Source organism: Hoplias malabaricus, chromosome 3, assembly GCF_029633855.1.
Source record: "Hoplias malabaricus isolate fHopMal1 chromosome 3, fHopMal1.hap1, whole genome shotgun sequence".
Taxonomy (NCBI): Eukaryota; Metazoa; Chordata; class Actinopteri; order Characiformes; family Erythrinidae; genus Hoplias; species Hoplias malabaricus.
The window spans coordinates 55,921,245-55,934,554 of NC_089802.1; the positions used below are offsets into that span (position 1 = coordinate 55,921,245).

Genomic DNA, 13,310 nt, shown 5'->3' on the forward strand with positions numbered 1-13,310 from the left:
AATAACAAACACCCAAATCTTCTGTTACTATCAACACTGAAGTGAAGATGTGCTAAATTTGTGCGTGAATTTGAGAACATGAATTGTGTGTGTGTGCTTTGACAAGACAGAGGCCCAGTTTGGGTGCCACACTAAATCCACTGCACACACTTCCTACTGTGCTGAAACCCTGTCAGATAGAGCCACCCACAGCACTCACACTCCCTCCCCCACCCCGAACAACCAAAGAAAAATCACTCATCAAGTTGTCTGACTTAAACAAAGACATATGTGCAGTTCCGAAGAGTCATGGGCTGAAGTGTTACCTGTTCACAGGATGGATCCAAAGTTCACCTTCTCAGTACTGCTCTTCTCTCTGACTGTGCACGTCAAATGTGACCCTCACCTGTCCAAACAAGGTATGGCATGAAACAAAGCTCTTTGATTTCTGAGTTTGAGAAACAACGGCTAAGATCCTCACGGTAATGTTATTGCAGCCATTTATTTTATATAATTGTGAAGTATTTTCTTATATAAGGTATATATACATGTTCATAAAATAATAATAATAATAGAGATTATTTGAGGACTGTATAACACAATCCATGTGTTTTGTGCACCGATGTTTTACTACAATGCCAGCTGGTCACACTACTGTATACTGGCCTCCTTAAGAAGTGTCAACAAACAGCTAAATGTCTTTAACATATAACTGCATTTTATTACTCTGGGAACAAAACCTTGCGTCGCCAAAATAATTAATGTACAGGAGAAGGAATAAACATCCTTAACTACATTGATGGTTATAGCAATAGTGTATTTCTGGTAAATTTGGATCTTGAGGGATAAATTTTTTATAAGAGAAAAGGTTTAGGCGCCTTTTGTATTTAGATTTTTAAAAACTTTAATGTATATAATTGGTAACTGCTATTTATATACAATTTTGTAATAAATAAAATCAACTGAAAAATAGAAATTTAACATTTTATAAGAAATATACTTTAATATAAAACACTTTTACATTTTACATCAATTGGTGCAATTGCTGTAAAATGTTTATCAAATATAAAAGAACGACTGCATTTTCAAAGATGGTAAAAGTAAATAAATAAAAAAATTAAGAAAACAAATGAGAGGGAACCTTAGGAGCTTATTTGATCACTATAAAAAAGTTTTTGGTCAAGTGTAGATTTGATATGCTTATTTATGTGATTGCAGACATGTTATATTTTATATAATAATTATATAATATATAATATATAGTGGCCTAAAGGTTAGAGATTGGGCTTGGGACTTGTATGTCTATGGCTCAGTTCCCACAACCAGCAGCGCTGTCTCCTTCCTCAACATCCACAGCTGAAATAACCTTAAGCTAGACACCTAAACCCCAACTGCTCCCCAGGCGCTGGGAATAGCTGCTCTTCAGTGGTTTTACCCTTAGCTTTCTCTTATGTACAAAATTATTTTTTCCAGTCTGACTAGAGCAGTACTCACAATCCACTATCTACACTCTGAAAAATAATCAGCTCTTCACATAACCATGTGTGATTTTTAATTCATGCCCCAGCTAACCTTTAATTGTAGGAGGCTGGCATTTCTGTGAAGCAATTAAAGCAACTCTAGTAAAATTTTACATTTAAATTACAGCTTCAACATCAATGTGATGCTCCACTTACCTGTAAGAAGGAGGTTAGAGCCTCTGTCATTGTTATGCATGGATTACCGCTGCAAAAGCCACTTGTAGAGGAGGATAAGAAAACCTCCCCACTCCCCCACACCTTGATTTCAAGACTCTTGTGATGGATTACACTCTGCATCTGTAGGGATGCAAAAATACCAGGATCAAAGATACCAACTCTTATGTAGTGTTCACTGATGTTTTGCAACAGAAATACAGATGGTTGAGGTATTGGGCAGCATTGAGCCTGTAGAACAGGGGTCCCCAATTACTTTTCCTTAAAGGCCACATCCAACCAACACTGCAAACTCAAGGTCCAGCGTGTCGTTCTCATACTATTTCATACAGTACGGGACAAGAGTTTTTATTAAGGTAATACTATTATTATTACGATGATTATTATTAAGTCCATGTAAATATGTAGGCCTAACCAACTACAGTTATTTGAATTTACTCACAATTCAGTGAGAGAAGTGAAAGCGACGGGTTGAAACAACAGCTGATTTTTTTTATTTGGCACCAGTAGCGTTAAGCCCTGGACACTCTGGGTTTGTGCATTTCACTGAGGCTGTTTCGAACTGCCGTACTTGGTTGTACAAACTTGACTTTCTGAGGACGTGAGGAAACTGTGGTCATTTTGCAATTGGAACGCCAATGTACTTGATGAGTCACCGTCTCCGTGGCGGGGAAAAGCCATCGCTCTGAGGTTGATGCGAAATGCATTCTGAGATATGTGACTCTCTCGGGTCTAAATAAGTGTCGTCCTAGTGCATCGTCGAGAACACATCCGGGTATTGTAATTGTACTTGGCTAGATTTGGACGTTTAAACAGAACAGGACTTGTGCTGCGATTGTTGACGTTTCCCAAGAACATGAGGACGTAAGAACACGCAAGAGAAACAGCTTTAGCCTGCTGAGTGTGAGCCCAGCAATCAGCGCTGTAAACCCTCATGCAATTTGTCTCTGCATTTTCACGTAAGAGCGCTCAAACCCAATGTGACATTTGTGTTGTGTTGGTGGCGGGCCAAATGTTTAGCTCTAGCTGTCCACTGGGGAACCCTGCTGTAGAATGTTGTTTCAAGTAAAAAGCTAATCATAGCATTGTTTTTGTTATAGTGTAATTTCCATTTTTTACACTGCTGAGTTTTGTTTCCAGATGTGGCCCTGCTTTCTGACGAAGAGAACCCAAAGTGCTTCACTAGAAACCTGGACGACTTCACCTGCTTCTGGGAGGCACCTGTAGGAAAGTCATATGAATTCTTCTACAAAACAGATGAAAACAGGTGAATATTAAGTACACACCCCTGACAGTCGGATCAAATTCTCTCATTGCAAATGCTCATGAAACTTAAAGCTTAAACTGTTCCTCCTTTGTAAGTACTGATCTTATGGATTGTTTATAATTAGACTGGGTGAGGAATTGTGTTGCTTTCTTACAGTGAAGAGAGCAGATGTAACGTGACTGGACAAATCATGGAAGAGGAGAGGATCCTCCACGTTTGCTTCTTCCCAGCCGAAGATGTCTACTTATTTACTTCCATACACCTCAGAGTGGTGGAAACACACACCAACACAACTACCTACACTCGCAAAGTCGATATAGCGGAAAATCGTAAGTGTACAAGTTTCTACAGCAGTATAAACAGGTCCCGACTAACGATATAAAGTACTGTTTAAAAGTCACTGACCACCCATTCTATTCATAATAAAATATAATAAAAGTCAAAAACCCTTAGTCCCTTATATTATTTTAAATAAAAGCAGTCAAAGCAGCTATTAAAAACAACTTATCAAGTGATAATTGTGAGGACATATGTTATGACACTCCACTTACATAAGAAATAGGAATATCAAAGAAAAACACATGGAACAGAAATTCAAAACATTATTACAGGATATAGAGAAAATGGGACAAATGTCAACTATGCAAGAGCTGGTGAACCACCAAAACTGATCACAGTCAGATAGACAGTGCTGTAAAGAAGCCATTACAGACATGACAGATGAAAAAGAAAACAATTAGCCAACCAAACAGACAAAATTCTGCTGTTCTCAGGCCAAGAGACTGGCCACCCTAGAGACCTAGAGAGGTATTATTTGGATTTTGAGAAGTAGAAAATGCAACTAATTTCTAAAATTGCACATAAAAAATGTAGGGAAAAAAATTAAAGGTTAAAAACCAAGAGCCATGGAAAACAACAGAAGAATTCATTCTGAAAACTGTGATAACGTGTTTAGTTGATGCTTCGGTGTAATTTGTTTTTGCCAAACATTTTTCCACAGACCAAATTTTTAACCCAAAAATGTGTTTTCACTGTTTTGTACCAATCAAATATTTGTACATTTACATTTTTCATTTCTGCAGTTCTGCTAGATCCTCCATCAAACATATCTCTTCACTTTACTGGAGAGGCTGGGCAACTGCTGGTTAAGTGGCAAAAATCAAATGAATTTGCAACTCATCTGTATTATGAAATACATTACTGCTCTGCCTTACAGGACAAAGCTATAGTGGTGAGTTATGAACAGGCTCTTATTTAAATTGGACCACTTGCTTGAGAACAATTTATGGGAACATCTTAACCATACTGACTGTGCTATTACTGTTACCTCTCTGTAGGTCAAAAACTCCAAATGTGAACACAGACTAGTCTCCCTTACTCCAGGAGTGGCCTACACAGTGCAGATGAGGATCAAGCCCAATAGTTCAAGCATGAGGGGTCACTGGAGTGACTGGTCTGCTTCAGTTACCGCTATGGTGCCTCAGCCTGCAGGTCAGAGAGGAAATAAAAAGGTTTAAAAAAGCATTTAGAAACATTTCAAGAATAAAATTTACCGAGTTTTCCTCAAGTAACTAATTACCATTTTCTCTTAAGAATGCTTCAATAAAAGTGAGATTTAAAAGCATTCTTACATTGTCATATAACAGTTGACCTATGTCAACTTTAAGTACAGAACATAAAAGTACAAACACAAACATTCTAATTTCTGTAGTTGATCAAAAGAACACATCATTAAATTCCCTACAGGGAGTTAATCAAACACTTTTATAGAACACCATCAAACGTTTGTTTGTTACATTTTATTTGTGCTGATTATTTTGGTGCACAACCTTTGAGTTAATTATAAGGAATTTAAATCTGAATTTAAAACCCTCCTGTTGAATCCTGGCCACTTAAGAGATGTGTCGTAAAAGGATATATTCCTAGATTCCTATTGCGGTCTTCAGAGAGATGGTTTTTAACAGCTCTTCATTTAATTACTATTTCAAACTTATCAAAAAAATAAAAATACAAAGTTTTGATAAACATTTTTTTGTCTTGGTGTTTTGCAGTTGACATTGATTTAGAGTGCCACACTCCTGACCTGAAACAAGTGCAGTGTAAATGGAATGAAGGACAGTATAAATCTGATGGTTATAGTCTGCATTACAGAAAAACACAGAAGTAGGTAGCACTGAATACATACATTCAATGTAATATGTATTTAAAGTGAGGGAAGCTTTGTTTTGATTACTCTGTGTTCTGATCTTTTCAGTGGTACATGGGGAGGCTGGAGTATTTGCAGCAGGACTGCTAATTCAATCCTACAGTGTGATCTTGATGGAGAGGATTCCACCATGTTCAAGGTTTACCTCACAGCTGAGCTGAAGCCGCATAAGCGAATCTTTTACATGGACATGTTCAGGATGAAGAACACCAGTAAGTCAAAAAATATTTTCACTTTATATATGAACTGCTCTGACACTGACATGGTTGTGTACGGTTTGTGTGTCTTGCGCTGGTATGAGTGGATCAGACTCAGCAGTGCTTCAGGAGTTTTTAAACACTCTGCCCACCCAAAATTAATTCTATTAAACACCTACCTTACTGCTCCACTTTGTAGCTATAAAGTCAGAGACAGAAGATCAATTTGCTGCTACATGAATTTAAATGAAATGCGCAATTACTTTTCATTCTACAACATACAATGAAATGTGTCTTCTGCATTTAACTCATCCATGACAGTGAAAACCCATGTGCACAAACACACACACACACACACACACACACCCACACACACACTAGGGGCAGTGTACAAACACCCAGAGCAGTGGGTAGCCATCACAGGGAACAGTTTAGGGTTAGGTGACTTGCTCAAGGGCATCTTAACAGTAGATTGAGGGAGGAAGACAGTGTAGTTAATTCATTCCACTGCCCCCAAAATTCCTGCCAGTAGTGGGGATGAAAGCAGAAACTTCTGGTCCCAAACCTGCACCTTTAACCATTAGGCCATAGCTGCCCCGAATCTAGTTTGCCATTTTTATTATTTGTAAATGGTAGTGCCCATTAATAAACAGAATCAGCATAACTGTTAAAAAAAGCCAATATGGATGTCTGTTGCCCCTTGCCATGTGATGTGAAGATGCACCCTGAGATTCATTCATTACTTCGTTCATTCATTGTCTGTAACCTTATCCAGTCCAGGATCGTGGTGGGTCTGGAGCCTACCCAGAATCACTGGGTGCAAGATGAGCTAATGATTTTAGATTATAATAATATAATATTATATATATATATATACTTAAGGCTAATTAATTTGTTCTTCCTCTTATTAGTTAAGACAAAAGCTCCGGAGGGACTTAAGGAGGAAAATGACGGAGAACGGCACTGTCTGAGATGGGACTCTCCTCTTCCAGCCATATCTCAGCACCTGATCTATCAGATACGCTACCAAACCCAAGGAGAGACTGAGTGGAAGGTGAGGAATGAGCCTACAGGGGTTGGACAATGAAACTGAAACACCTGGTTTTAGACCACAATAATTAATTAGTATGGTGTAGGGCCTCCTTTTGCAGCCAATACAGCATCAATTCATCTTGGGAATGACATATACAAGTCCTGCACAGTGGTCAGAGGGATTTTAAGCCATTCTTCTTGCAGGATAGTGGCCAGGTCACTACGTGATGCTGGTGGAGGAAAACGTTTCCTGACTCGCTCCTCCAAAACACCCCAAAGTGGCTCAATAATATTTAGATCTGATGACTGTGCAGGCCATGGGAGATGTTCAGCTTCACTTTCATGTTCATCAAACCAATCTTTCACCAGTCTTGCCGTGTGTATTGGTGCATTGTCGTCCTGATACACGGCACTGCCTTCAGGATACAATATTTGAACCATTGGATGCACATGGTCTTACTGGTGCAAAGTGAAATTAATGAAGATTGGCCACCAGGCTGCTCCAATTTAGCCATGAAACCTCCCACACTAAAATGACAGGTGTTTCAGTTTCATTGTCTAACCCCTGTATATGAGCTATTTAAAGTCCTTCTTACCCTAGGTCTACAACAGGTTGTGTTGAATGAACCAATAGAAAAAGGTAAGAGCTTCTAAATTTACAGGGAACATCAGAAGATTTTTCAAAAGTCAATTGTTAATAAGTTTTTTTTTCTACATATCCTGTCAATCAGAGCTTAATTTGTAAAACATGAGGTAAGGGAAAACGAGCATGGAGCATGGAGGCATCTAGCAAGTGGTCAGGGAGGGAAAAGATCATAGAATGTTACTAAGTTGCCATCTTTGGATAGTCATTTGTGTTATTTGGCAAACTAAGGCAACATAAAAAGGGGTGGGGGATAAAAGCGATAAGAAAATGTGGAGAACAAATGAAATGGATTAATGATGTGGAGCGAAGAAAAGGAGGACGGAGGGTGAAAGAGAGAAAACTGGGGCAAAGAGGAAGAGTGAACAAAGGCAATAAAGAAAGAAGGGTGGGTGGGGTGTAGACACCTCTCCCACTTACTACTGATCATTTGCTCGCACTAATTTTAAACTCTTCAGCCTGCCCGACATCTACCCATACACTGCAGTGCGACACCCAAAGTGCCCCTCTCGTTTTTGAGCATATTTCAAAGGTGAAATGGAGTTTGCTGAAATCACATATGAAATCATATGCCTCAGAACACACTTCAGACCAAAGGAGCAAAATTTTAAATGACCTAAAGGTCAGGTGACCAGAGCTGCCAGGGTGAGCGTGGTTAGGCCCCAAAGGTTTCAGAGCAGAGCACCTGTAAGTCCTGAATCAGTGACCAATGTCCAGTGAACGCCAGGTGAACGTCATCTACTAAGACCTTCCCAACTGTGAAAAATGTTCCAAAATCAGAAACAAAATTAAAGAGCAGAATCAACATAGAGATTCCAGAAACAAAAGAACTTATTTAAAAAAAAGAGAGAGCTGGCCAACAACTGGCAAAATGCAAATGATAATAAGTAATAAATAATTGAAAAGAGTATTAAGATAACCATCCTTCTTTAAACCTCTTTTAAAAATATACTTTTGATTTATTTTTTCTATTTTCCATTTACCATATAAGCTTTTTGCTCTTGATTCTAAGAGTTTTGCTTTGCAGATTTATTTTTGCTCTTGTAGAACTTTTAAACTGCAGAGTACAAATTTCAAACAGTGACAGTGCTATACACAGCAGGAATTTTTCAGATGATCCACTAATTTACATATTTAAATTCTGTGTTGTGATTGTTTATAGATCATTTGTAACACAAAATTTAGCTGCTGAGTAATTCCATTTTCTTTTTCCTTATTTTATTTATTTTTTAAGCTGCTTGTGTAGGCACTGCATCAGGATTCTGTTTTTCAAGAACTAGAACATTTCAATACTTTTTGACTTTACTCTTTGATTTTCTAATTACAAATTAATCATGACATATGAAGGAAATTCCACTTTAATGTACACTAAATTTAAGCATGTTAACTTCTGATAAGGGCGGCACGGTGGCGCAGCAGGTAGTGTCGCAGTCACACAGCTCCAGGGACCTGGAGGTTGTGGGTTCGATTCCTGCTCCGGGTGACTGTCTGTGAGGAGTTGGTGTGTTGTCCATGTGGGTTTCCTCCGGGTGCTCCGGTTTCCTCCCACGGTCCAAAAACACACATTGGTAGGTGGATTGGCGACTCAAAAGTGTCCGTAGGTGTGAGTGAATGTGTGTGTGTGTGTGTCTGTGTTGCCCTGTGAAGGACTGGCGCCCCCTCCAGTGTGTATTCCTGCCTTGCGCCCAATGATTCCAGGTAGGCTCGTGACCCTGAATTGGATAAGCGGTTACAGATAATGAATGAATGAATGAACTTCTGATAAGAAGTGACCATTATGAAAATACAAGTAAATGTATAATTTTAAAAAAGAAGGTTATAATTTGAAAAAAATATAATGCCGCTATCCAATTAAAATCTCCAAAAATGGTAACTGTAGAAGTACAGGACAAAAAAACCTTCTTAGTCAATGTAAATGTAATTATACCAAGTAATTTTGTAGTATTTCTATTGGTGCATTCATCATGAAATTCTCACACAATGTTAAGAACAGCTGCTGTGGTCAAATGACTGAGTACACTAAAATTGACAAAAATGGAGATACATGTTTTTAACTGATGCAGTGAACGAAAGACCAAATAAAGAAAAACATATATTGTTAAATGTCTAAATATGATGCATTCGAAATTTATATGATCCAAAATTTAATTAGTTTTTTTTAGTAAAAGGGCCATATAATGTGTGATTTTCTAAAAAACAGTTTTAATTGTATTGTTATTTAATGTGTCAGGGTTTAAAGGGTTAACTGGACAGCGACAATAATCAAAAAGAAGTAGGAACAAAAAGAAGAAACATGGGAAATATAATGTCTTATTATTTCAGCTTTTTACAGTGCCAAGTCCAAAAATCAGCACATGTTTGGACATGCAAGTCGGCAGTCAGTACTCTATCCAGGTCAAAGCAATGCCTAACGGATCATTATACAGTGGACAATGGAGCACTTGGTCTAAAAGCCTGAAGGTACAGCTTCCTTCAAACACAGGTACTGAAGTGTTTTTAATACACTATGTAAAATATGAACACTATTTACAAAATACCAAAAAAACAAAACAAATATGAATAGACTAATGTGTTGACAAGCATTTCTGCACCTACACAGGATTGCCGTATATTGCCCTTGTCCCATTGATCTTGCTTACCCTTTTTGTAGTGATGTTCTCCCTCTCAAGATATGTAAGGTTAGCTTCATTAATTTCTAAAGTATAAAATATGTGATAAAATAACAGAGCATTTATTAGATAATAATGCCCTGTTTATGAACTCTTGCCCATCAGTAGGCTGAAGCAGGTCCTATGGCCACCAGTCCCAAACCTTAATGATGTGCTGGAGAGCTTCTTGAAAGATCTCAGTGGACAACATTGGGTAAACTAAATACTGGAATATTATTAAGAAACTGCATGCATCTCCCTTTAATAAAAGAATATGATATATTTTGTAAGTATGATTATGTTTCAAGACAGACTAGTCCATACAATTCATATATGGAAACAAAGGATAACAATGCTTCAAAAATGATCCATTTTGAACTCACTGTTCTTGTGATGTTACAAAACACACACACACACACACAGAGGAACACAGTTCAAAGTAGTGTTAAGGTAATGATGAGCAGTCAAAACAAAAAACCTGTATCAATCGTAAAGGCAATATAGTTAAAAAAAGACTGTCTAAAACAAAGAAAGAACTTGGAAAATGGCCACTTAACAAAGAATTATTGCTACAGTGGTATGTATGCAAATGCAGATCGAGTTGAACAAAAAGTGCTGAAAATATGGATGATGAATAAAATGATATGGATGTGGCACCTTCTAGCGAAAATCATTTTGATATTCCTAAACTTGTCAGAGTAATGCTATAAATTACATTGTTAGGGCATATCATGGAAGGACTGGTAGAAATGGTCTTGTTATTGGGAATGAAATTTGTTTGCATCAAGACATATTATAGCTTTATACTACTATAAAGATTTCATTTAATAGAAATGCTGTTTTAATATTACAGTGACTATATGTAAATTGTCAGAACACTGATGCACCTGAATGACACTGTGCCCCTGTTCTAGGAGCCTAAGTTTAGCATTAAGCTATGTGATGAAGACATTCCTGCATCAGTGGTGGAGATCATGTATGAAGGAGACAATCAGTTTCTGAGGAAGCCATCTAACTGCCCTCAATTCCCTCAGCATGGCTCTTTGGCTGGGGATCGTAATGTGGAATATGCTGTGGATGGTCTGGAGATGAATAGGGAGTATGTGACGTTAAACACAGAGGAACATCTCCCATGCCTGACTGGTAATGACTATGTCTGCAAAGTGAATTCAACATCTGGCCAAGCTGGGGATATACTCTGCTGTTGCTCCTCTGTCTGTTACACCACCTTTTCAAACTCCTCTACCAACATCCTCAACCACTCCTATGTGCAGGCTAGAGTTGGTGAAGCACAAATGCTGGAGCGTCACTACACCAACTTAGAAAATATAGCAACCTCTAAGGTAGAGTGAAGAGTTCAAATTTCAGAATAAACTTTTTACTTTCTGCTCCATGTATGGAAATGAAATTGCATAAGTTACCGGATTTGCATTTATTCTAGCATAGAGCTAGAGCAGGAGGGATTAAAACCAGGTCAATGTTTAACCTCAGAGGTCCTGTGCATCTCTGGGCAAGTCTAAATCTGCACTGATATTTTTTGGTCTTGCATTCCTAAACCTGACACCAAAAGTTATACATTGCAAACGATTTTGAAATTCACCATATTAGTGTAAGTCATGCTACTTGCAAAACCTCAGCCAAGGCACTGTCACAAGGAATAGTTTCAACAAAACAAAGTTAGCAACCTCAGAGTTAAAAAGAAGAAAAAAATTAAAATTCACACAAGATAAGATCTTCATAACTTCCTGAATCCCTGAAAATCAGGAAGCATATAAGTAAAGGCACAATCATTTATTTCTTCCCTGTTCCCCCATGTATTGTTAAACTCTCAAAAAAAGGTGGTTGTAAATTTTTTGTTAAATTTTCATTTTTATTTTCAAACAGGTTAATTTAAAACGTTCTGTGAGCAGCTTGTTTGTGTATCATTGTAATATGTATATATATATATATATATTTTTTTTTTATATCATGTAATTGTGTAAAGTTTTATTTTAAAGTGTCTAAAATGTAGCTACTGGATTTTAATTACACTTTCATTTGAATGTAACTATTTTTGTATTTCAATTTATATTATAATAAAGATTTTCTTATGCACATTTGTTTTCATTAGAATGTACAACCTTTAAAAAGCCTATAACACATCAGACTTCTTTAATTTATTGTTGGAAGTGTGTACAGGGGCGGCACGGTGGTGCAGCAGGTAGTGTCGCAGACACACAGCTCCAGGGACCTGGAAGTTACGGGTGACTGTTTGTGAGGAGTTGGTGTGTCCTGCTTGGGTTTCCTCCGGGTGCTCCGGTTTCCACAGTCCCAAAACTCACATTGGTAGGTGGATTGGCGACTCAAAAGTGTGAGTGAATGTGTGTTGCCTTGTGAAGGACTGGCACCCCCTCCAGGGTGTATTCCTGATTTGCACCCAATGATGAATGATGAACATTCATATGTTCATATGCTGTAACCGCTTATCCATTTCAGGGGTCGTGGTGGAAATCACTGGGTGCAAGGCAGGAACACATACTGGAGGGGGCGCCAGTCCTTCATAGGGCAACACAAACTAGCACACCTATGGACACTTTTGAGTAGCCAAACCACCTACTAATGTGTTTTTGGACTGCGGGAAGAAACCCATGCAGATACAGGGAGAACACACCAAACCTCTTACAGACACTGCCTGTGGGCCACTGTGCCGCCCTAGTAACACTATAGATGCATACACATTACTTCATAACTTTGCATGAAAAATCCCATATTTTCTCAGAAATAATTTGAAACTCACTAAAGTAATTTTCATCCATCATTGTTCATTCCATATTTAATACAATTCAGACTTTGCTTCTGATTTTATTTCAATAGAGTATATGAAACAATAAAACAAGTGAAAATAGCATGGACAAAAATAATGCAACTTTTAAAGCACCTAAGATTAGGCATTTTTACACTTGTGCTCCCCCTACTGTTGCAGAATGTAATGCACTTTGACAGCACTGTCCTGATATGAAGTGATGGAGTGGGGGTTTATGACCACCTCAAAATGTTATGTAGCACAGTTTCTGTGGTAGCAACTATAAGCTCTATTCTCCCATTTTTGTCCAGAAAAGCATTACAATGATTACATTCAATAGAATTTAATGAAAAAATTAAGTTTATTAATTAAAATTAAGTTAAGTTAAATATACTATATAGTGTTGTTTAAATTAATATTTTATAACACAATCTTTAGAGGGTTCTGAATGAGAATTCAGAACAGGCAGCTCTGCACAGTGGTGCAGCAGGAAGTGTCACAGTCACACAGTTCCAGGGAGCTGGTGTCCTGCTCCGGGTGACTCTGTGAGGAGTTGGTGTGTTCTCCGTGTCCGCGTGGGTTTTCTCCGGGTGCTCTGGTTCCCTCCCACAGTCCAAAAGCACACATGGGTAGGTGGATTGGTGACTCAAAAGTGTCTGTAGGTGTGAGTGTTTGTTTGTTGCCCTGTGAAGGACTGGCGCCCCCTCCAGGGTGTGTCCCTGCCTTGCGCCCAATGATTCCAGGTAAAATATTTTTGTAGAATAAAAAGCATCTCAAAAATACATACTTTAAAGCATTCATTCATTCATTAATTATCTGTAACCGCTTATCCAATTCAGGGTCGCGGTGGGTCCAGAGCCTA

General features: G+C 38.1%; 1 protein-coding gene across 4 annotated transcripts; it reads left to right on the top strand.

Annotated features, from left to right (window-relative positions):
- Positions 1 to 251: 251 nt before the first annotated feature.
- On the top strand, positions 252 to 11,675 carry mpl (MPL proto-oncogene, thrombopoietin receptor). Of its 4 annotated transcripts, none has more exons than XM_066664114.1 (12): positions 252 to 398; positions 2,814 to 2,940; positions 3,097 to 3,269; positions 4,023 to 4,171; positions 4,278 to 4,431; positions 4,992 to 5,103; positions 5,195 to 5,358; positions 6,255 to 6,397; positions 9,341 to 9,500; positions 9,618 to 9,696; positions 9,793 to 9,880; positions 10,581 to 11,675. In XM_066664114.1, exons 1-12 carry the CDS (start codon positions 269 to 271, stop codon positions 11,016 to 11,018), a joined length of 1,917 nt encoding a protein of 638 aa, XP_066520211.1. In that variant the 5' UTR covers positions 252 to 268; the 3' UTR covers positions 11,019 to 11,675. The 4 variants fall into 4 exon arrangements, with proteins under 4 accessions (XP_066520211.1, XP_066520212.1, XP_066520214.1 ...); XM_066664115.1 differs by having other exon boundaries at positions 9,796 to 9,880; XM_066664116.1 differs by lacking the exon at positions 252 to 398 and adding an exon at positions 2,504 to 2,632.
- Positions 11,676 to 13,310: the final 1,635 nt, after the last annotated feature.